This window comes from Lytechinus variegatus, chromosome 4 (assembly GCF_018143015.1).
Source record: "Lytechinus variegatus isolate NC3 chromosome 4, Lvar_3.0, whole genome shotgun sequence".
NCBI classification, from domain to species: domain Eukaryota; kingdom Metazoa; phylum Echinodermata; class Echinoidea; order Temnopleuroida; family Toxopneustidae; genus Lytechinus; species Lytechinus variegatus.
The window spans coordinates 30,234,746-30,257,548 of NC_054743.1; the positions used below are offsets into that span (position 1 = coordinate 30,234,746).

The 22,803-nt window shown below is 37.4% G+C and overlaps 1 protein-coding gene across 1 annotated transcript; it reads right to left on the reverse strand.

Annotated features, from left to right (window-relative positions):
- Positions 1–7,941: 7,941 nt before the first annotated feature.
- On the reverse strand, positions 7,942–12,004 carry LOC121412937. Its single transcript, XM_041605700.1, has 2 exons — positions 11,922–12,004; positions 7,942–11,484 (listed from the first exon to the last, which is right to left on the reverse strand). The coding sequence occupies exon 2, from the start codon at positions 11,206–11,208 to the stop codon at positions 9,112–9,114; it is 2,097 nt and encodes a 698-aa protein (XP_041461634.1). The 5' UTR covers positions 11,209–11,484; positions 11,922–12,004; the 3' UTR covers positions 7,942–9,111.
- Between the last annotated feature and the right edge of the window lie 10,799 nt (positions 12,005–22,803).

The window sequence follows — 22,803 nt, forward strand, 5'->3', positions numbered from 1 at the left end:
CTTTCCAAAATGGTAGGGGGGACGCGTCCCCCTGGGATTTCCGCCCATGGTAGCAAGGATCAAAGGGCTACATGCTTCTCTCCATTAATACGCACATTTAATGTTGCGGATGGCTACATTAAGCACCCTAATATACAGTTTAGGGAAGGCCAAAATTTGTAATTTTTATAAACTAGATATCATTTTCACTGAAAAAAAGAACATTTCCCAGTCCAAACAAGAAAATAAATGTACATACTTTCACTTCGGATGCATTATTGCAAGTTTCATTCACGGCGTAAGCGCATTTTTTCCCCTGTGTTTATGTATGGAAAATAATACCAATACCAAGTTTTATTTCTAAGGGTGTGTGTGTGTACATTATAAAGTGCTGTATCACAGCACTTTACACATGACATACTCAATTTCTGATAATATTGGTGGATTGAATATTATACATGGTATCTTCCATACCTCTAATTAGATCACCGTCTCAAAGGTTCGTTTATTGTCTCTTCTTTAACGTGCGTTTTTAAATGCATTTTCCTGAACTCTATATTAATTTCTATACCGTGGTTTCGATAACCTGATCATTCGTTTCGTAGTGACAAGCAAACATCAACTTTCCATTTGTTATCATTTACAAACACACAAAAAAGGAATGAGCACTTATGTGGAATTCGTGCATGAAAAAAAAATGCACCAAGTAGAATGATTGACATATTATCTTATTAAACATTCTGAATTCCTGTTAAGGCAATACCTTTCGTGCTATTTAATCATCTTTTTTCAACTCTGTACATATATATTGTGTAACTTAATTTGTTAGTTCTCAAATAATATACTTATGATTACAATGATTAATATTATCCGGACATAACTTGTAATAATATTGGATTTCAAAAACGCGTCAATGTCTATGAAATGCGGATAAAATTCACACTCCCATCTCACTCTGCATTCGAAATCCATGCCACCTTTATCGCACTTTAAACTGAATGATTTATATATGAATATAGCACGGGTTTAACCTATGCAAGGGTTAAATGTTTTTGAGATCTCAAATAATATCATTATGATTATAATGATATTATCCGGACATCAATTGTAATAATATTGGAGTAGAAAAACGCATCAATGGCTATGAAATGCGGATAAAATTCACTCTCACATTTCACTCTGCATTCGAAATCCATGTCACCTTTATCGCACTTTAAATTGAATGATTTATTTGTGAATATACAACGGCTTTAACCTATGCAAGGGTTAAAGAAGAATTCAAGTAACTCCAGGCGAATTCTAGAAACATAAAGTGTGTGTTTTATTAACGTAGGTGGCCGAGAAGACCGATCGTCCATCATCCCTTTTTTTAAACGAAATGCACACATAGTTACCAAAAATGTGTATATCATTATATATATATATATATATATATATATATATATATATATATATATATATATATATATATATATATATAGGATAAAAAAGCACTATTGGAAAAATGCTTTGCTCACGGATGTAAGTTCCGTAGCCAGGGATCAGGTGCATCATATACCGTTTTCAGTGACTCATGACTTTTTGGTCCGCTACACAAGCGTTCAAGAACTACAGGAAATCCCCGCTACTTTTACAATGGCGCTTGTCTGGTGTTGAAAACTCAAAAGTTTACGACTCAGCCGAGGCCTGATCTGGACCAGCGAGTTACTGAAAGCGGTATCAGATCACTGCACTTCCACATGATTACAGGGATATCGCTAAGATTTATAACATAATCCATTAACAACCTTACACAATGGCGTGGCTAATTTCCTTTGTTTCTTTTCTCCTTTTAAAAAGACAATTGTAAAATAGTAGCTATAAAACACCATATAAAGTAAACATCAAAACTGACAAGATATACAAAACCTACAAAGAGACACTTATGGGTGAATGGCTATCAAGAACTCGTAATAACAACCTCTAAAATCTCGGTTAAAATCACCCAAACGCATTTGCTTAATCTCGAGGTGTCAAACGCTTCTAACATGTCTAACGAGTCCTCTAACATCAAATGCATTCAACACCCTAACTATATTACAACCGATACAATATACTGTGACAGAGTATGCATGAAACAGATGATTTATCCTCAACATTATAATCGGTCCAATAAACGTTATCTTTAAAAAAAAGCAAATTACACTCTCTATGCATCTATTTGTATGTATTTTTTGTATTGCTAAGATTATCATGTTACAATTACAATCACTGCAATTAACCATTCAACTACAAAATACACCGTTGCATATCACAGTTAGCATTTAACATATTTCAGTGCACTCTCTATGCATCTATTTGTATGTATTTTTGTATTGCTCACGCTGTAAGATTACCATGTTACAATTACAATCGCTGCAATTATACCACATTATGACGCTGACACATTAAGCTTTTTAGCAGGCTCCTCGATTATCTGCAATATACAATACAACCACACAACTTCACATTATACAATTCTATTGTCCTTATTCATGTATACATATTTCTTTCTTCTGAATAAACACCATAACAAAACTAAACTGTACATGACTAACCATTGAGAAATATAGGCTCTTGGACACACTGTCCGAATTACGACCAAAGTATCAGTGCATATTATGTAGGACAACACGTAACTTTTCAATGTGTTTTCAATGTGCTTGTTTTGTTTGTTTTTTTTTCAATGCGTTCAAGCTGATACATTATCAAAAGTATATACATTATTTGCAATATACAATTCATATACCCATCAAATAACTTCAATGTCTTTTCAATGTGTTTGTTTGGTTTTATTTTATTTTTAATTATGCGTTCAAAATGATACCTTTTTAAAAGTATTTACATTATTTGCAATATACAAAATAATCCATAATGTAAACAATATAATAACAATACATAATTAGAAAAAATAAAAAAAAACACGATGTGAGCATAAACGTCACTTTGTAATAATAAAAAACAGCATTAACTGATAAACGCGGGGGACCAACATTTTCATTTGTTTTAACAATGTAGAGCTAAACTTCACTGTAAAAATTGCAAAACTACACAAATTGGTGTTAACAAAGGACCACATCCTGAGGTGTTAAAATTACACACTAGAGATTAAACGTAGCATCAAACAATGTAAATGTAACAAAAAAAGGTGTTGTAATAAAACCTATAGGTGTAAAACAAAAACACCACCAATTTAACACCGGTGTAAAATAATTGGTGTGGTCCTCTATGTACACTGGTTAACACCACAGTTTTTGCTGTGTTCCTTCATACCAATGGTCTGCTTATCAGGTAAAATTAATACTCATATAGATAATTTACACCATGTAGGCAAAAATATGGAAAACCATATCAGCAAAGAATGAAATGATAATCATAACACCTGCAAACCAAGTAGCATTTCTCTATCTTGCAGAAAAAGAAAAAAAATCTTACCGACCAACGAATCGAACACAGATAACATACCCTCAACAGTAAGAATTGGTCCAATAAACATGTTTCCTAATAAACTTACTAAGTAAAAGCAATTATATTTTAGTACATTCTCTATGCATGTATTTTGGTATTGCTGACGCTGTTAGATTATCATGATACAATTACCAATACTGCAATTAACTTTTAAAGTACTAAATGCATCGTTGTAAATAAATGTTGCATTGATACAGTAAAGCATGTAACAGGCTTATATTCGATATACAATACAACCTAACATTTTTTCACTTATGCAATTCTATTATTATCTTTATACATGTTTCCGTATATTGTTTCTTGCTTTCTTTCTTTCTGAATGAATGAAAACTATAACCAAACTACACTGTACATAAAAAAACTGTATATGAAAAAAAATGTACTAGGCAATTGTACACACTGTCCGAATTACTATTATACCCAAAATATCAGTGCATAAAATATGAAAGAAAACGCATCAAAATAACACAGTCGGGAAATGTGAATTCATTATTGCCGCTAAATCTAACTTGAAGTTAAGGTCTATCTTTGACACCGAATCAAACAATGGAATACAATGAACGATGACAATATGACATATGAGAATACAAATGGGGATGAAATGTTGAAAATATCTATACCTTTTAAACATCATCAACAGAAAAAAAACATAATAATGAATGCATATATCATCCATCAAATAACATTAATATGTCATTTCAATTTCCACTACTTTTTAAACAGTGCAGAGCAACAATTCCTATATCCCGATGGCCTGCTTATCATGCAACGACATGAATACGCATATAGACAATTAACAGCAATGGGCAAAGACATGGAAAATATTACGATTAATAAAGAATGAAATGATAACCATATAACCTGCAAACCAAGTAACGAATTGAATTTCTTACTCTATGCAGCAATCAAAACACATGTTCATACCAACCAAACAAATCGGCAGGTACAATTTCAGGGGCCCGTTGCAGAAAGAGTTGCAATCAAACGCAACTCTAAAAATCATGCGCAACTTGATTTTCAACCAATCAACAGCGCGCATTTAGGACTTGCGATTGATTTTTTGACTTGCGTTTAAACGCAACTCTTTCTGCAACGGACCCCAGAGCCACACACCACATCACATAGAAACAACGTGGTGTAAACTATATAACATAAAAATTTATTTTTATGTTATATTTGTGTAGGTGCCGTGGCCGAGTGGTCTAAGGCGCCTGGCTATACATGGGAAGTCCGGGGTTCGATCCCCGGCTACGACACCTGTGCTCTTTTATCCTGCATTCAAATAAATGGAAATGCTTTACGCATTATTTGTAACTAGGTGTGTACTTGTTTAAAAAAAATAAAATAAAAAAACAAAACAAGACAAAAAAAACATACAAATTTACAACTGAACAGAGTATTGTCAAAGAACAAACTGCCATTAACATTCATAAAATACTATGTATGAGAGATAAAGAAAAAAATGTATAAAATGTATTTTGTAACAAAATCAACATGACCCCCCAAAAGTCAATACATATGATCATACAATGTAGTGTGAACAGTGTCTATGATTGGAATATAGGAAAGGGGGGGGGGTCAAATAAGTGCTTGATGAGGAGGGAAGACATGCAATCTGGGAGGATGGGGCCAAGAGTGGGGGGGGGGGTACAGTTCAGGGGATGCGACACTTGGGGGCGGTTGTCTGCTGTATATTCAACGAATTGGGGAAAGTGGAGTCAGCGCGGGGGGAAATAGGCTGGAAGGGAAGCGCATCAGGATGGTATTGAGTGAAAGTGTCATGTGACACCTAAAACATGAATTGTGAGGGGGGCACTGGATACAGGGGTCCCTACTTCGGGACGAAGAGGGTCATGGGTTTCAGGGGCTCATCATCGGAGGGGTGAGGACATCCATAGTAGATGGCGACTTATTGGATGGGGCGCCGACATTGGCAGGTGGATGGAGGTCTGCTGAGGCATAAATATCGATTAGAATTGTTACATCAAGGTAGTGGGTGTACAGGGCGCCTACATCTTCAGGAGGTCGGTAGTTGAAAAGGGTATCGAGGGAGGTTGGTGGCGAGAGGGGAATGTCACCAACATCTACAGTACAGCCAGTTGGTGATGGGCAGGTGTGTCTATATGTGTTGTGCTGGTGGCATGTAATTGCACTCTTCTAGGATATTCGCACTCTAGCTCTGGGTGCCTATTAGGTTCCGTATGACCAGTAGTAGGCCTACATGTAAGTGGAGGTGACGTTTACGCTTGACTGATGTCTTATTGTGTGTGTGTGTTTGCCACTGTGATGTGTGTCACTGTACGAGAGTGAGACTACTCAGGTAGTAACAATACAGCGTTGGACCAACGTTGCATCATCGATAGAAGTGAACGCGCATACATGGTCAGACCAACAACTCTTCCAAAGTAGTCCCAACGTTGTCTGGCAACGATGATCCAATGTTGGCTGAATTGCCAATTATAACGTTGTTATAACGTTGGTAGGCAACGGTGAAGCATTAATGGAAGTGCACGGGCATACATCATCAGTCCAACAAAGTTTACAATGTTACAATCAACGTTGTCTGGCAACAATGCTTCAACGTGGTCACAGTGTCAACGCTACTCCAATGTTGACTGAATTACAGCGTTGGACAAACGTTTGAACAACGTTAAGAACATATTTTACCGACGTTGCCTCAACGTTGGTAGGCACTGGCGTAAATCCCGGGGGGACATATCTCCCCACTTTTCGAGAAGGGGGGATGGCCTGTACAAACATCCCCCCACTTTAAAAAAAAAAATGTCCTTATTATAACATTGAAGGAAACCCTCGTTTCTACCAATTCATCAATGTTGGCGTCTTTGGGAAGGGATTAAGATGGGAAGTCATTTTTTTAATGTAATTTCTTATAAAACCATTGAACCATCATGGGGTAAGCAAAATAATAATATATTTGAGGGGTATTTGCCATATGGACATGCATAGAGTGGCGTAACTACGGGGGGGGCACATCCCCCCCCCCCCTCTCCATCGGCTGACCCCAAAAAAGGGGGGAAAGGAGATAAGAAGGAGAAAGGAAGAGAAACGTAGTGGGAGAGAAGAAAATATTATTCATTATAATGTTATATTATAATTATGCTACATTAAATAAGAAACATTTTTATCATTACTTTATGAAATATAATTTTCCCAGGGCCTACTTCTTCATTGTTCCTGGTGCTTGCATTGTCTGTTTAACGAGATATATAATCCTGAAGTACTAAAACATCCCGTTTTCAACTCAATATAAACCAAATATATTTCCTAGCACTTGAGTTATCATTGTTTTATGTAGTGACATATGCTTCTTTTACATGACTCAAAAAGTGATTGCCCCATGTTAAGGTCTTCATATATTTGAAACATTTCAATATAAACCAAATATATTTCCTAGCACTTGAGTTATCATTGTTTTATGAGTGACATATTCTTCTTTTACAAGACTCAAAAAGTGATTGCCCCATGTTAGGGTCTTCATATATATGAAACATTTCAATATAAACCAAATATATTTCCTAGCACTTGAGTTATCATTGTTTTATGTAGTGACATATGCTTCTTTTACATGACTCAAAAAGTGATTGCCCCATGTTAAGGTCTTCATATATATGAAACATTTCCTGTCCGTGATTACGTTCGCATTAGTGGATTGGTGAGATATGTCTGCTCTTCATGAATTCCTAAAATCAGTCCTTAAAATGTCCCTTCTTCTGATCTGAATATCAAAAATTTTCAGCTCGCATCATTTGACTAATGAAATACGTATGGTCCCAGTTACTTCCTACAAAGAAACCTTAGAATGCCCCACTTCAGGTCTAAATTGTCTAAATTTTCAGCTCGCGCTTCGCGCTCGCAATATTTGATTAGTGAGATGCGTATGATACTCATGATTGCAATGACTACAAAAAGTGTTTCATGTGTTCAGATGTAATTCTAATAAAATCAGCAAGCGCTTGGCACTCGCATTAGATGACTATGGTGAGATATGCATACTCTTAATGGATTCCTAAAATATATTCCTTAAAATCTCGCTGTTTGGGGTCAAAATATGCGAAAATTTCAGCTCGCGCTTCGCGCTCGCTTTATTTAGCAAGACAGGTACCTATCGTGATTACACAAATTTGATTATAATGTCAATTTTTAGGTGTGAATATAAAAAAATTCAGCTCGCGCTAGCATTATTTGATCAGTGAGATACATATCCGTTTAATGACATTGTCCTTAAAATTTCTCAATTAGGTCAGTATAACTGTCAAATGAGCGCCCTTCGCGCGCTCACTCAGTGATTCAAAAATTTTGCTGGTGCCCCCACAAAGCCGTGACCCACGGTACACCACTGTGGACATATCAATGACAATTCCTTGCATATCTACATGATTGCAAAAAAATGCCAAAATATTTCAGTCATCCCCCACCCATGAACACGGATTTACGCCAGTGTTGGTAGGTAACGTTGCATCATTGTTAGAAGTGCACGCGCATGCATCGTCAGACCAACAATGCTTCCAACTTCGGTCCAACGTTGTCCATTAACGTTGGTCCAATGTTGGACGAGTCATCAATTACAGGGTTGCTGCAACATTGGTGTCCATCATCTTTCATCAATCTAATATTCAATGTCGATTCAACGTTAATCCATCATGTCTTTCCAAAGTTCAAAGTTGAAGAAGCTGAAAGTTTGCTTTCACATTGGCAAGACTGTCGGTCCATGATTTTTCAAACGAAACGGGCAAGCATGTTTCGCTGTCAGGAATTGAAAAATCGATTACTTTAAGCGGAACGGGTGAGTGCATGACATTACGCGAAACGGTCGAGCGTATTTCGTTACAAGGAGCGGGCGCGATTGACTCATATGGCGGTGAATCGATCATGAGCAAATTGTCAAGTGAAAAGGAGACGTTTACTTTGACAAGTAATTCAGGCATTCATTTCTTGTGTACGATGTTGGTCTGTACAACTGAAGGTGAACACTTCTCCTACAGTTACAGAAAATAGGGCTGATATTACTGCCGACTAATTATCACATTTTCATGAACCTGCCGCTGAGTATAGTCCTACGTGATGACATACTCTCAACACTACCCACTGAAGGGAAATAAGCATCACCATGGCAACGCAGAATGACCAAAGTTTTCAAGTTTATGTTAGTAGGTCGGTCGCTTTACTCGCCTAAATGGATACATAGTTTTATCAATGCTATTGTGTTCGCTGCTTCTGTGATATAAACCAGGGTTACAAAAACTGAAATAATTCCACCACTGTATCAAACACTACCAGCCCCTACCTCTAGAAATCAAAATACCCCCATCAAGTTTAAAATTACCATCAAATGTCGCTCTGTCGATTGCTTACTCACAATAAATCTAAGGGGATGGAAATGTATATTCCACTTGAGAGAAGGTGGCGCGTATAGCCCATTTGCATTCTAAGGAAAACGTTATTCCGGTTAGGATTTCATTTTTGAAATGTGATAAACGGACACAGCATAAGTGCAATTGAAATGTGCTTTGTGAACCGAAATAGCACTCGCTCATTACTTCGCTTTACTCGCGTAGAATGCCTGCACCATCATACACATGCGACATTGAAAACCACTGACTGCCGCCACCTCCTGATGCCAGGCACCTAATTCGCCTTTGAATCTTTGGGCATGTTGGGAGTCACAATCATTATTTCACCAGTTTTAGTAACCACTGCAGCTACAGAATCTCCAGTTGGTGGAACTGCTAAAATGAGACTATTACAGCTGTGTGATTCTCCCTGAAAAAGGGTATCCACCTTCAACCCCTGAAAGGTGTACCTTTCCAGTGTCCTCTTCCTGTCTTCGCCTGACCATAATACATATAGTAGGCGATCAGCATCACATCCGATGACCACCTCCTTCCATTTATCGTCGTGGATAGAGCAAAGTGCCTTTCCAGAATGGTCTAGAATGGACACGGTTGCTGGTTCGTGCAAGACCGCAATAAAATCTGGTTCTATATAAGGGACAGCGATGCAGGTCGGTAAAATATCCTTCACATCGATTGTATCCTTCAGTGTACCGCTCGACCGAAGAACATATATCGTATGGTTGTCGCGATCAGTGATGTAAATATTGTCAGTACTGTCCGTTGTCAAACCAGAGATATTTCGTCCATTCGGTAAATTACCATCTATCTGGTCCAGTTTATCCCCAAGGATGTACAACTTCGCATCAGTGGTTGCGATGATGAAACGTTGGTCTGAAAAAGAAGAAAAACATTTGATGCTTTCAAATGGCAGATCCAGAAAACGGGTCCAACTCAAATCGTTACAGTGAGGTAAGCTTGTAGCCGTCTGTCGAATAGCAGTAGACACAGCAGTTTTCCTACATGTTTTGCTTCTATAATGACCCTGTCTATAACGACGATGTCTATAATGACCAGATAATCCACTCCCTGTCGATTCATAAAGCGTCATACATTCATTGGTAATGCCTTCAGCATGAACAATGGCAGAAATTCTTCCGTCTCGAGAGAACTGAACATCTATCGGTCCATCGTTACATTCCATTCTTAAAGTACTGTGTTCCTTGCAGCCACAATTCATTACAATTTTCCCAATTTTCGCCTCGATTGTTTTTGCATGATAGTGCAAGTCATCGTTTGACTTCTTTATCTGTTGGAACTGATCCGTATCAGGATTATCAGCTATAGTTCTATCCATAGCCTGATTAAGGTCTTTGTACATGGAGGACAACCCAACAAGATCCTCCTTGTTTTCAAGAAGCTTCCTCGACATAGACAAGCTCTTATCTGCCAGTGATCTCATGTGTTCTGTTTTCCTCATCAGTCGATCTAACTGGTTTTCTTGGTCATCAAGAATGTCCTGTGCTTCCTTTTCCATTTGTAACTGCGTCATTCTCACCCTTCGATTTAATTCAGTATAATCTTTCTCCATGGCTTTGCTTTTCTTCTTAGCGTTGTCTGTTATATCATTTCGGAGTTTTTGTACCGAATTGAGAAAATCTGTAAATTCATCATATTTCTTGGATACCATTTCTTGGCGTGAGCTCAGCTCCTCGCGGATAGTCTCGACGTAGTCCTTCAGTAATTTAAGCGTGTGATCTCCTTGGGCATGGTCAGACAGTGTACAATCCTGGCAGACGGGTTCAAGGCAGGTCACACAGAAAATCTTGAGTTTTTCGTCGACATGTTTTGGACAGCGCATTTGGTGATCTTTATTCTTGAATGATACCTTTCCGGTGAGCAGATCAGATATCTTCGCAACTTCATGCGTTTTGGTGAGTCGCAAACCAGCGTGTGCTGTCGTGCAGCGTTTACATAGGACCTGGCAACAATCGCTGCAGAAAGTAAAAGTTGAATCCTCAGTCGAAGAAGCTTTTACACTTGCAGTCCATCCACAAACCTCGCAGTGATTGCCTGAATTCACAAGTTTGCTCTTTCTGGTTTCCTTTTCCCGAAGAGCTGCTACTAAACGAGTAGCTCTATAGTCCAGTTTCAATCCAAGGACACCGTTTTCAGGTAGTGTAGTATGTGCACAGCAGATGGCGCACTTCAGGTTGCTTTTTCCAGACCCGGACGAGTCATCTTCCGAGCTTTTTAAGTACTTTTCCAAGCAGTTCTCGCAAAAGCTGTGCAAGCATTCCAGTATTCGCGGTCTTTCCAACATACTGAGGCATATTGCACATTCAACTTCATCGGAAATAACAGAATCAAGAAAAGTGTTTAGAGTTGCCATCGTAATTTATTTCATAGAATAGTGATGGATAAAGCTGAAATGACGTAACGAATTATAACGACGGGGATTTTTAAATTCTATTTGCGGACTTAACAGAGGTTCAACGGTCAAAGTTCAAGATGATCACAGCATCCAGATATTTTAGTACCGTTGAGAATATCTGGGATGTTGGGGGACACGAACGTGGTCACCTGACTATTTGGACTTTGAATAAGATGATATTACCCATTTCGAAGAGGATGACAAACCTTAGGCTGAATCCTGAGAACAGGGTACCTGAAAGAAGAGGGCAATATAATTGTTAAGGGATGAATAACCTAAGATATGTCCTTTTCAAGCTATGCCCCACGCCTGTACAATTCCCTTCCATTTTCCATTCTTTCTATCCCTATACATTTTCAGATCAAATACCTTGCGATAAAAGCATACTCAACGTAGCTCTATCTAAAGTTATTTAATATTTTACCTGTGGTTATATAATTTCTGGTTCGTTTTTGTTTGTACATCATATGCTTTGTAATGCGCTTTGATATGGATCTCATGAAAAGCGCGGTGTAAGTTCAATTGAAGTTATTGTTTAGATAATCCATTTTTTCCACATGGAACCCAACATTACATGTAGTTCGCTTTATTTTCAAAATGTGATATATTTGTTGAATTTAAAATGAAAGTCTAGGTTATAGTTATTACTATCGTGTCCAAATGATAATCACCTTTCTTCACAACATGAAAAATCAAGAGCTGCGTAGTATCCAAAATATCATCAATACATATCATGGTGTTCTGGAGCGAATTAAAGTCTTCGCATTTAGCAAGCGTTTTCTGATGGGTTCGTTTCCGTTCTGAAATGAATAAAAATATTTGTTTATTCAATATCTCAGAATGATCCAGTATTTAAGATTGCTAGTTCACAGGAATTTGATGAGTCAATTGAATGAAAGAGAAAAATGTATTGTCACAGACCTGATTCGAAGCGAAAGTGAAATTTCAAGTTTGCAGGTTTCGTGCATTTGCAAGGCCTACCCGCCGGGGACCATACTTTCATTTAGATCACTCATATTCTTTCGCCTCGACAGCTGGTACTAGCATGTCTCTTGCGCCCCCCCGGGGGGGGGGCGGCACTCAGTATATAATGCTTAGTGGGTATGTGCCGCGGAGGGTACCCCCATTTTTACACCAACATTTCCGTTCCAAGGCATAGCATTTTTGTCTTTTTGAGAAAAAAACCAAAGAAAGCCGCTCCAACATTTCCGTTCCAAGGCATAGCATTTTTGTCTTATTGAGAAAAAAAAACAAAGTAAGCCGCTCCAAGGCATAGCATTTTGTTGTTATCGAGAAAAAGAAGAAAGAAATCCGCTCCAAAGCTTCGCATATTTTTCATTACGCCGTTACGGTCGCATTGATCTGCTACAATTTCGGTGAAAAGCGGCCACCGAGCGTTGTCCGACCATCGTCTCTGCGCTAGCGCACCCGGCGGAGGCCGCGCTAACTGCTTCATGCACGCATGCCCGTTTTCCATAGGGGTGCATATACGCACGTACTCTTACGCTGGCGATCCGTTCCAAGGACCCCCGTTTTCACAAAATTGTGGTTCCGAAGCCCGTTCCGAGAACCCTCCTTTTTACAATAAGCCCTCTCCAAGGCCCCCGTTTTTGTCTCGCCCGCGGCACACCCCTACCACTTTTTTGGTCGAGTGCCCCCCCCCGGGCTTGCGCCACTGCAGCGGCTATGTTATTCTATAACACCATTTTATTTAAGCGGAGTTGTGTTAGAGAAGTTCGCTATTTCCTTTTTTTATTGCGATAACGCATTCTTGAAAAAGACATCACAAGCAATGTTTGGTGCTTCAATGTTCGGGGCATGTGGCTCTAGATTCATATTTTGTGATTTCTCTCCCTACCTCATATTTAGCCGTGTCTGCTATATACGTCACGCAAATCTCTATGTCATTTCGATACATGTACATGTAAATGGTTGAAAAGCTACGCCAGCACAGCAAATACAAAATCGCAAAGTATCCCATAAAGGATTGGGGCCTCGGACCCCCCCCCCCCCCTCAACATTTCGTGCAATATATTTGACGCGCGGATTTTTTTTATTTTTAACTTTCTGCTTTCAAGTCTTGCGACGCCCGGGTACGCGGTTCCGAAATTGCGCAACATATAAGTGCATGCATGTCTGACCAAAAATTGCTAAAAACCGTTATTTCCTCTACAAAGTCAATGCAAATTGTGTTTTCAACCAAAATCTTAGATGTATAAAGCTGTTTATGTTCTCAAAAATGTCCTGACAAAGTGCTATAAACAAGTAAGGCGCCTCTGGCAGTCTCACCTGCATTACGCGATTCAATATAGCAGCAGTACTGATTTTCAAAACTACTATGAGATAATTATTTACAAAAAACACCATTCATAAATATATGAATATGAATCACCTTTGACCTTAGTCATATGACCTGAAACTCAAGCAGGATGTTTGGTAATATTTTATTACCCTTTTGGCTAAGTTTCATGAACTAGGTCCGTATACTTTCTCAAATATGATGACATTTCAAAACTTCCCTTTTACTATGTTATTGCATTAAATCACAATTGTTTCGTTTTTCATAAATGTGTAAATGATGTGTCTCCATTATGATGAAATAAGTTGCACCAATAAATAACTAATGCACTTAATCAGTCGTCAATCCAAATGTTTTAGTTCTTGGAAGAAAAATTTTGAATAAACGTAATTTCATGTAATTAAAAAAGAGATTAAGTAGGGATATAACATCATCAGCCCACCTGCCTAATTAATATTCATGAAGAAATGCCTGGAACTGTTTTACCGGAATAATGCAAAACTGTAAATTTCAATAACCACGATAACTTTGTTATCCGATTTTGATCAAATTTTCAGCATTTTGCTCTATGCATTTTACTATATGAATTTCCCTTTAACATTTTGATCTGGTAGATCAGGACCCCGCCTTACAAAGAGTTTGACTTGAATGATTACCACTGTGGAAAGCCTCCAGCGTCGAACATATGAAAAGCATTATGTTCGTTTTTTTTTACATATTTATATTCATACATTCTTCATTTTCTTGACAATTCAGTCTTCCCCTCTTAAATGACATTATATGGCACTGATGTTCAAGTTTGTTTGGATCAACAGCAGCTCTTTAAAAGCCGGGCTACTGCACGGTGTCAACGCGATGAGAATCAAGTCTCTAGCTAGTCTAGAGACTAAAATTGATATTCTAGAGTGACCCTACGGTAAGTCTTTTTTGTCAGGTCTCTTGATTTTTTTGAAAAATATCATTTTGTTACTTGAAATACGAGATTTGGAAACAAAAAGTAGGTCTCTTATAAAGAACAAGTGGGTATCCCCCCAAAAATGATAAATTAATAGTAATAAATAATAAAAAAAATAATAATTACTGAAATGGGTGGACGATCGCCACTGGTAAAGCACACTAAAAGTAATAAAACAGAATTAAAGAGCTGATAATAGGCCTACCCTTGTTACTCAACTTAGAAAAATGACATCAGCATTACATGATTTGCCATCCTCCCCCCTCCCCGACTAAAAATACAATGATGCCGCCCTATTATCGAACCTATACAGACGGTTTCTAGGTTTGTTATAAACTGTGGGGCGCAGTGGCGTAGCTAGGATTTTTTTCCTAGGGGGGCACAGAGGGGTTCTTGCTTTTTCAGGGGGAGGGGGCACCGGCCATTTTTTCCAATGTGTGTGTATGAGTCACAAGGGCGGATCCGACTTTCGCCGATAGGGAACGGGGCCAGAAAGTATCTTCACCTATATTTTCCCCGATCAGTCACTTCTTAGTTTTATTCTTACACATAAACATGAAATAATCTTATAAGCCTTATAAAAAGTGCGAGCGCGAAGCGCGAGCGATTTTTTTTTTTATTTCATGCATTTTGTCCTGAAAATGTATTATTCTTGGCAATGTTATGTGTGATCCTGAAAAAGATTCGTATGTAACTAGATGGTTACTGCGAACGCCAAGCACGAGCAGAAATTTGTATTAACTGTTCTAGCATCATAGAAAAGGTATCTGTTAAGGACTGCTTACAGTTAACCACGAAGACGGTATGTATTTCAATAATGCGAGCGCGAAGCGCTAGCAAAATATTTTGACATTCCGACCTAAAAATGGTTGTTCTAAGCACTTTTTGCATTAGTAAATGGGATAGGTATGTAACTAAACAATTGAGATTTTAGACCTAAAAGCGGGACACTCTATTCATATTTTGTAAATTATAAATAGGATATAGTTAATTGGGTATCATTAATAATGAGATCTTGAAGCGTGAGCAGACAATTATTGATATTCTGATGTGAAACTGGATAATTCAAGTACATTTTGAATAACTGAGAACATGCAGGCTATCGCGCATGTTTTAGATTTAGACATAAAATCTGGGCATTCTGAATACATTTGTTTAATGGAACATTATGGAATACACGTAGACAATATGAACTTGGCAAATCAAACAATGTGACCACGCAGCGTGAGCTTAAAATGTTGATTATGTAGACCATAAAACGGACATTTTGAATAGCACTTGAATTTGTAAATGAAAAAAAATATATATGTTTTGTATATTGACTTCATAAATTTGCTCCATATCAGCCTATTGAGCAAGATATCTCATCGAACAGGCAATTCTGGCGCGAAGCGCAAGCAAGTTTTTTTTTTAAAGTAACATGAAAGATTTTTTTTTTTTGCAAGTCTTCCCCTCACATTATTTCATTCACTCCTCTTATTTACCTCTTCTTCTTTCCTTCTTTCTTTCTTCTTCTTTTCCTTTTTTCTTTCTTCTTTCTCCCCTTTTTTTTTGCTCTGCCAATTTTTTCTGGGGGGGGGGGCCCTGGGGGGGGGGCACGTGCCTTCCGTAGCTACGCTACTATAGTGGGGCAGCCAGCCGGGGGGGGGGTAAGTATTAACAAAAATACTAAATAGCATCGACTTTTCGAGAGAATTGAGAGCTAAATTTGATATCACATAATGTATTGATACTTTGACGAGATACTAGAATTAATCATGATGGTTAGAATGATGATCTAACAAGTTTGACATTGAAGGGTTTCCAAAACAGGTTTCATGACAAATTAGTGTTTTCTACTTAAGTCTAGATATTCAATTATTTTCCAATGATCATAATTTTGTTTTCAATCAAGTATAGTCAATTAACCACAACCCGCAAAGGATAAGATTGGTGAACTAGAGATGAGGATATTTACTTACGTTTGTCATGCTTTGATGCTGAAGCCTTTCCGAGTGGTCGCAATGAGTTGTCACAAGCTTTGGAGATGCAGGCTAAATGGTTCGAAGTTTTCCCTTACAATATTTCACATATTATTTGTAGAAATGCCTACTGAGTAAAGTGAATAGCCAGACAAGTTTTTTTTGTCATTCAGGATAAGAATGCTTTTTCAACCAAACAATAAATTGTAAGCATAATGAGAGAGAAAACATGGCAGTGAAAAACGCTCTTGCTAAACGAGTCTCATCACCCACACCTTATCCAAACCGATCGTTGCTATTCTGTTATTTCCAATGGCTCAAATATCGGTCGTTGTGAGTCATTTTTGTTGGTGTGACGAAACGTGAGCGGGGAATTTCCAGTTGGCACGGTGCCTGCTTTATGTATGAGGTGTTGGCTGTACTAAAGAGACGTATAAGATAGGTACAAAAAATAGAAGTCTGATTTGCATTTGGGCCTTGCTATAAAAAATGTGATAAATAGATACAATGAATACATGAATAACACATTTATCATAATACGTATCAGGTATTAAATATAATAATTACACATCCATTTTGATTAAATGCAAAGTTAAGAACATACATAATACGAACAGTACAATTGCATAATACAGAGCACCTTCTATGTCAACAAAATGGTGAAATCGCCATATTTCATAATTATCTTGATAGAATTTAAAGTAAACCACATTCATAGCATATACACACTGGCAAGCCATGGGTGTCGATCGGTATTCATGGTTGGGGCTGTTTTGTTCTCTTGTGAGGGATTTTTGTAGGAAGTTATTAGACTGCTGTCATAACTTTCAAAGTTTATAGATATAGTTTATAAAATATGGATATGGGGGTAATTAAGTATCACTGACAAGTCGTAGGTCGCATGGTCAAGGTCAAATGTCATTTATTTCAATGAACGTAGTTTTGCACATTATATGAATGATATTTTTTGTGAAAATCTATTTTAAAGTAGTTTTCAGCACTGCTGCTATATGGAATCGTGTAATGCAGGTGAGACTGTCAGAGGCGCTCTACTTGTTTATTGAACTTTGTCAGGGACTCTTTCGAGACCGTGAACAGCATAAAATCCATATAAACCAGCAAAAGTAAAAATAATTATACAGATATGATTTTGATTGAAAAGACAATTTGCGTTGACTTGGTAGACGAAATCATGTTTGAGCAGTTTGGGTCTGATATGTAGGCCTACTTAAAAAATGTTGCGTAATTTCGGAACCGCGCAAATTTTGTCTCAACACTTGCAACTCGTGGCGTTGCTCATTGAATCATGATATAAAATGCGTCTGTATCATTCACACAGAGAGTATAACTACACGCTCATGTAAAAAAATTAACTCCTCCTGGTTAAGAAATTATAAATAATGATAACAATAAATAATACAGGATTTGTATAGCGCATGCACGTACCCACGTTGCCAGGTGCTCCTATTATTATGGAAGTTTGTTTAAGGGGAACTTATTTTATTGTTGGGTATGTAACGTAAAAATATTCTGCCTTGTGATTTCCACGCTGCATTCAACATTAAACTGGCAAATACAGTGCGTCCCAGGAAAAGCGATGATTTATCATAACTTAATCACAAATAAAACAAACAAATGACCTACCATTGTAAAGCTTAGAATCTCATCTTTCATCTGAAATTACTTCTCATTCACGAGATTATTTCTCATTCACGCATAAGTGAGCAAAAACAATTTGTAGAGGGGATACCAAAAAGTCACATGTAGGGCTGTATCTGGGTTTCAAAAAGAAAACCACATTTAAAAAAATCAATATCTGCTCTTAGATATGATTCCTCAATATAGAAAATGGTTGGTCAAGAAATAACAAAGTTCTGGTTATTTGAAATAAGGCTTGAATTTCAATAATGTCATGAAATGAAGAGGTGTTACAGACCAGCGTTCAGACTCACTCGACACTCCGTTTTTTTTTTTTTTTAAATAATATTTATTAAGTTCACAATAAAAGTGATGGTACGGTACATTATAAAATATTACAATTCAATATTAAAAAAACACTGTTCACAAAAGACAAATAATTATTTATTATACAAATAATCGTACAAATAGTCATGGTATTAACATAATCATTTACAGTGGATAAATTAAGTAACAAAAATTAACCACTTATAACCAATATAAATTCACAAAATCATACAATAGTTATGTAGAAAATTGATTGCTCAACATTGATCAAACTGAATGAAATTTACAATAAAAAAATGGGAAAGGGTTCGAGTCAACACCCCCCCCCCACACAGACACACACACAGAAGAGACATAAAACGATTAGACAGTACAACAACAACAAAAAAACAATACAGAGACAAATTAAGAAAAGCAGAAGGAAGGAAATAAAGAGAGTTTTCTTGACGATCAACCGTGCGATAGCTTCTGTGGGAAACCGGTGAAAACAGTTTATTTAATAAAATTATGGAAATACAAGCATTGTTTCGAGGAAACAGAGCTTTTTTACTTCTTGAACATTTTATGTGATTAAGGTATAAAGTAAAAGAGCAGATATTGAACTTTTTAGGCATGTGGTTTTCTTTTTGAAATTCAGATACGCCAAATGAGTCTTTGGTATCCTTTCTTCAAACTGTTTTTGCACACTCATGCGTGAATGAGGAATAATCTTAGTAATTTCAGATGGAAGAAGAGATTCCGACTAAGCTTTAAAATGGTAGGTCATTTGTCTATTGTATTTATGATCACGAAATGATAAATCATCGATAAATCTCGTTTTTTTTCTTTGCGGGACGCACTCTATATTGTAAAACTGAAAATCTCATATTCTCTCGTAGAGCTGTATGTGTGTGTGTGTGTGTGGGGGGGGGGGATGGGTGAATCAAGTGTTATTATTGAGGCTTTAAAATTTGATATATTTCTTTTACGGTTTAGGGCCCTACAGAGTGTGTGGGTGTGTGTCATGTGTGTGAGAGGGTGAGTGAATCAAGCGTTACTGACGTTTTAAAAGCTAGTGTTTCTTTCGCTGATCTTAATCCGCTAGCACGTTAGTCCATGATCCAACGTGATCCTCTGGCAGACTATCAGTGACACAACCGTCATCTCCAACTGCCGGTCAGTGATGAGTAGATATTATGGTCAGATGGACCATTTTGCCGATAGATCAAAAACAATAAAAGAGCCGACATAGTGGGGTTGCGATAAGATTGTTAAAGAGGAAGAACCGTCATTTTGGGGCCAATATTAAGCCTAACTGACATAACAGTGTCCAAGGGCGCCGGAAGCGGGGGGGGGGGGGCAGGGGGGGCACTTGCCCCCCCCCCCCGATAAAAAAAAATTTGGGGGGTGGGGGGTAAAACGAGATTTTGCCCCCCCCCCTCCCCTATAGAAAAAATGATAAATTATTCAAGGACAAATGTAAACGATGAAGGCACTTTTCTGCCTAAAAATTGTCATTTCCATTGTCAAAAATGAAAAAATTTCATAATCATAGTAAGCCTCGCGTCTTTTGACGTACATGTCCCTCTGTGAAACATACCTTTGATAAGTCCCTTTTCCATCTTACTGCAGTGTGATAACGTTTAACCTTTTAATGAATACATTTCAGACTAAAACCGAATGGCAAATTAAATGTGGTTCACCAATGCAATGCTGGCTGTGTCGGCTAACAAACGCGCACTTGCCCAGAAACGCTCAGATCGGAACCGATATCACTAACGCGCGTGAACGCTAGCTACTGGAGCAACATATGGGATCTGAAAGTGACTGTAAAACAGAAAAGGTTAAAGAGTTAAAGAGGCTTGAGTAGTTGGATTATTGGATAAATGAGAAGATGCTAGCCTGAGTCGGTGAATGTAGTGCAGAGCAGGAGTACTCATCTATCAACTACTCAATCCTCTTCTATACCTTTTCTGGTTTACTGTCTTTTTCAGGACTACGCGCATTTGAACAAAAAAAATATACTCGACTATCAACTGTTCACTTCCTCTCCTATCAATTTCACTTCTTCCTCTATCCACTTTTTCGAAAACTCCACATGGTGTACCGACAACCATATCCGCTATTGGAATGTAATTGTTTTCTTCTAATAATGTTACATAATGTACACTATGAACTGCGGTAGTTTGTTAAAGGGATGGTCCGGGCTGAAAGTATTTATAGTTTAATAAATAGAGTAAAATTCACTGAGCAAAATGTTTAAAATTTCATCAAAGTCGGATAACAAATAGCAAAGTTATTGAATTTAAAAGTTTAGCAATATTTGTGAAAACAGTCGTCATGAATATTCATTAGGTGGGCTGATGATGTCACATCTCCACTTGTTCTTTTGTATTTTATTAGGTTTATTCAATTTTTTCCTTCAAGAACTAGAAAAATTGGATTGACATCCGATTTAGTGCATTAGATATTTATTGCTGCAACTTACGTCATTATAAGGGAGACATATTGTTCACACTAGTATGAGATAATGAAAAAATATGATTTTATGTAATAACATAAGAAAACAGAATGTGGAGATGTGACATCATCAGCCCACCTAATAAATATTCATGACGACTGTTTTCACAAAATATTGCTAAATTTTAAACGTCAATAACTTTATTATTTGTTATCCGATTTTGATAAAATTTTCGGCATTCTGCTCAATGAATTCTACCCTATGTATTAGGATATGAATATTTTCAGCCCGGACAATCCCTTTAATCAGTTCATGATTATTTACAAATGAATATTTCCTGGAATTTGATAATCATCATTTCCTAGTTATGGTCACATTTTCCCCAGAAAATATGGAAAAAAAGAAGAAGATTTTGAAGGGGTCATCTAAAAGTGCTTCACAGCCATACAAAACATGCAAAAGGAAACACATAAATCAAGTAATGAATGTTTTAAACTTTAATGATTTTCAGAAAAGTTTTAAATTGTTAGACAATTAAGCTTGACATATTTCTTTTTCCTTCAGTTATAAAATATGAAATGTATTGCCCATGCATGGATAATCAGGGACTCTCCAATGCTGATTTCAGAAGTGATTTGCATAGAATGGGTATTTCAGTGCTTATCGACGTCTGCCACGTCAGAACAGTATGACATTTTGAACTTGAAAAGACATTCATTAGAATTTATTTTGTTTTTGTTGTTGCGCTTCTTCTGCTTAATACACTCCTTGTTCTGACAGGAATTACTTGAAAATTATGATGATTATGATAATTGTGCTCTCTCGCGTCGCCCGTGTATGTAAATATACATATAATTATTACCTGAATGAGGCATTTTGGAGACATGATATAAACGCGTATTTTGTCTTTCTAACTGGTTAACTCAACATAAACTACGTCACAATGGCTCGGTCAGCGATCAGCTGAATGACGAGTGACCATAATTCGTACACCCCTCCTCTCCGAAAAGAATAATTTTCCTACTGCACCTACGTACAATAATTAGCGGTCCATAATATCCGTATTCCGAGCTCATCAATCCCCAGCGCATTTGTGGATGCGTATGAAGAGATACGCTTCATAAGGATCCGCGCACCAACAATATGATAAAGACAACACTGGATCCGAGCGATTGTAAGTACGTCATAATGGTAAAGTGCAGAATTGACACTAGAGGCTTGACCAAGGTAAGTCAAACAATTTGGTTATATGATCTATCAATCAGAAAGAGGTAACAGGTAATAATAATAATATTGACTGGCGTTACTTTCAGGAGATACCAAATATATTTTCCTCACTTGACCCATATTGCCCTCGTCTTCGACTCGGGGCAATATGAGACTAGTTTGGGAAATATATTTGGTATCTCCCTCAAGGCCAGTCAATATTATATAAATATTACTGAAAGGATATTGCATGAAAAATGTAATTTCTGGTATTTTGAGTCAATATAGGAAATTTAATTGATCAGACACAAAAACACATTCCGAAGCGATCGTTTTGCGCGTAGATTTCATAGGTTCTCATAGATTGTGGGTATAGTCTTTCGTAGTGAATTTTATGTTTGAATTTCAAGAAATTTATTTTTGAATGCTCTTAGAAACGCAACTTTGTAGTCCATTTTTACACAAAGTCCTTACTGTGGGGGGGGGGGGTCCTACACCCTCTCCCGCTCGATCGCTTCGGTATCTCACGCTGTCAAAAATATTGTGCCCCCTTCGGGATTTCGCCCCCTCCCCCCCAAAAAAAAAAAAAAAAAAAAAAAAGATGAAAGCGGCGCGCCTGACAGTGTCTAATGACTTTTACCATTCTCTTCGCTCGAGCATGTGTAATTGCCTAATATAATTCATGGAATAAACCATTTGCCCATGTGTAAATTGATGCTAGTGAGAG

Bases quoted from the DNA above. Each gene is read 5' to 3' on its own strand.
- LOC121412937 (XM_041605700.1), bottom strand. From the start codon at position 11,208: ATGGCAACTCTAAACACTTTTCTTGATTCTGTTATTTCCGATGAAGTT.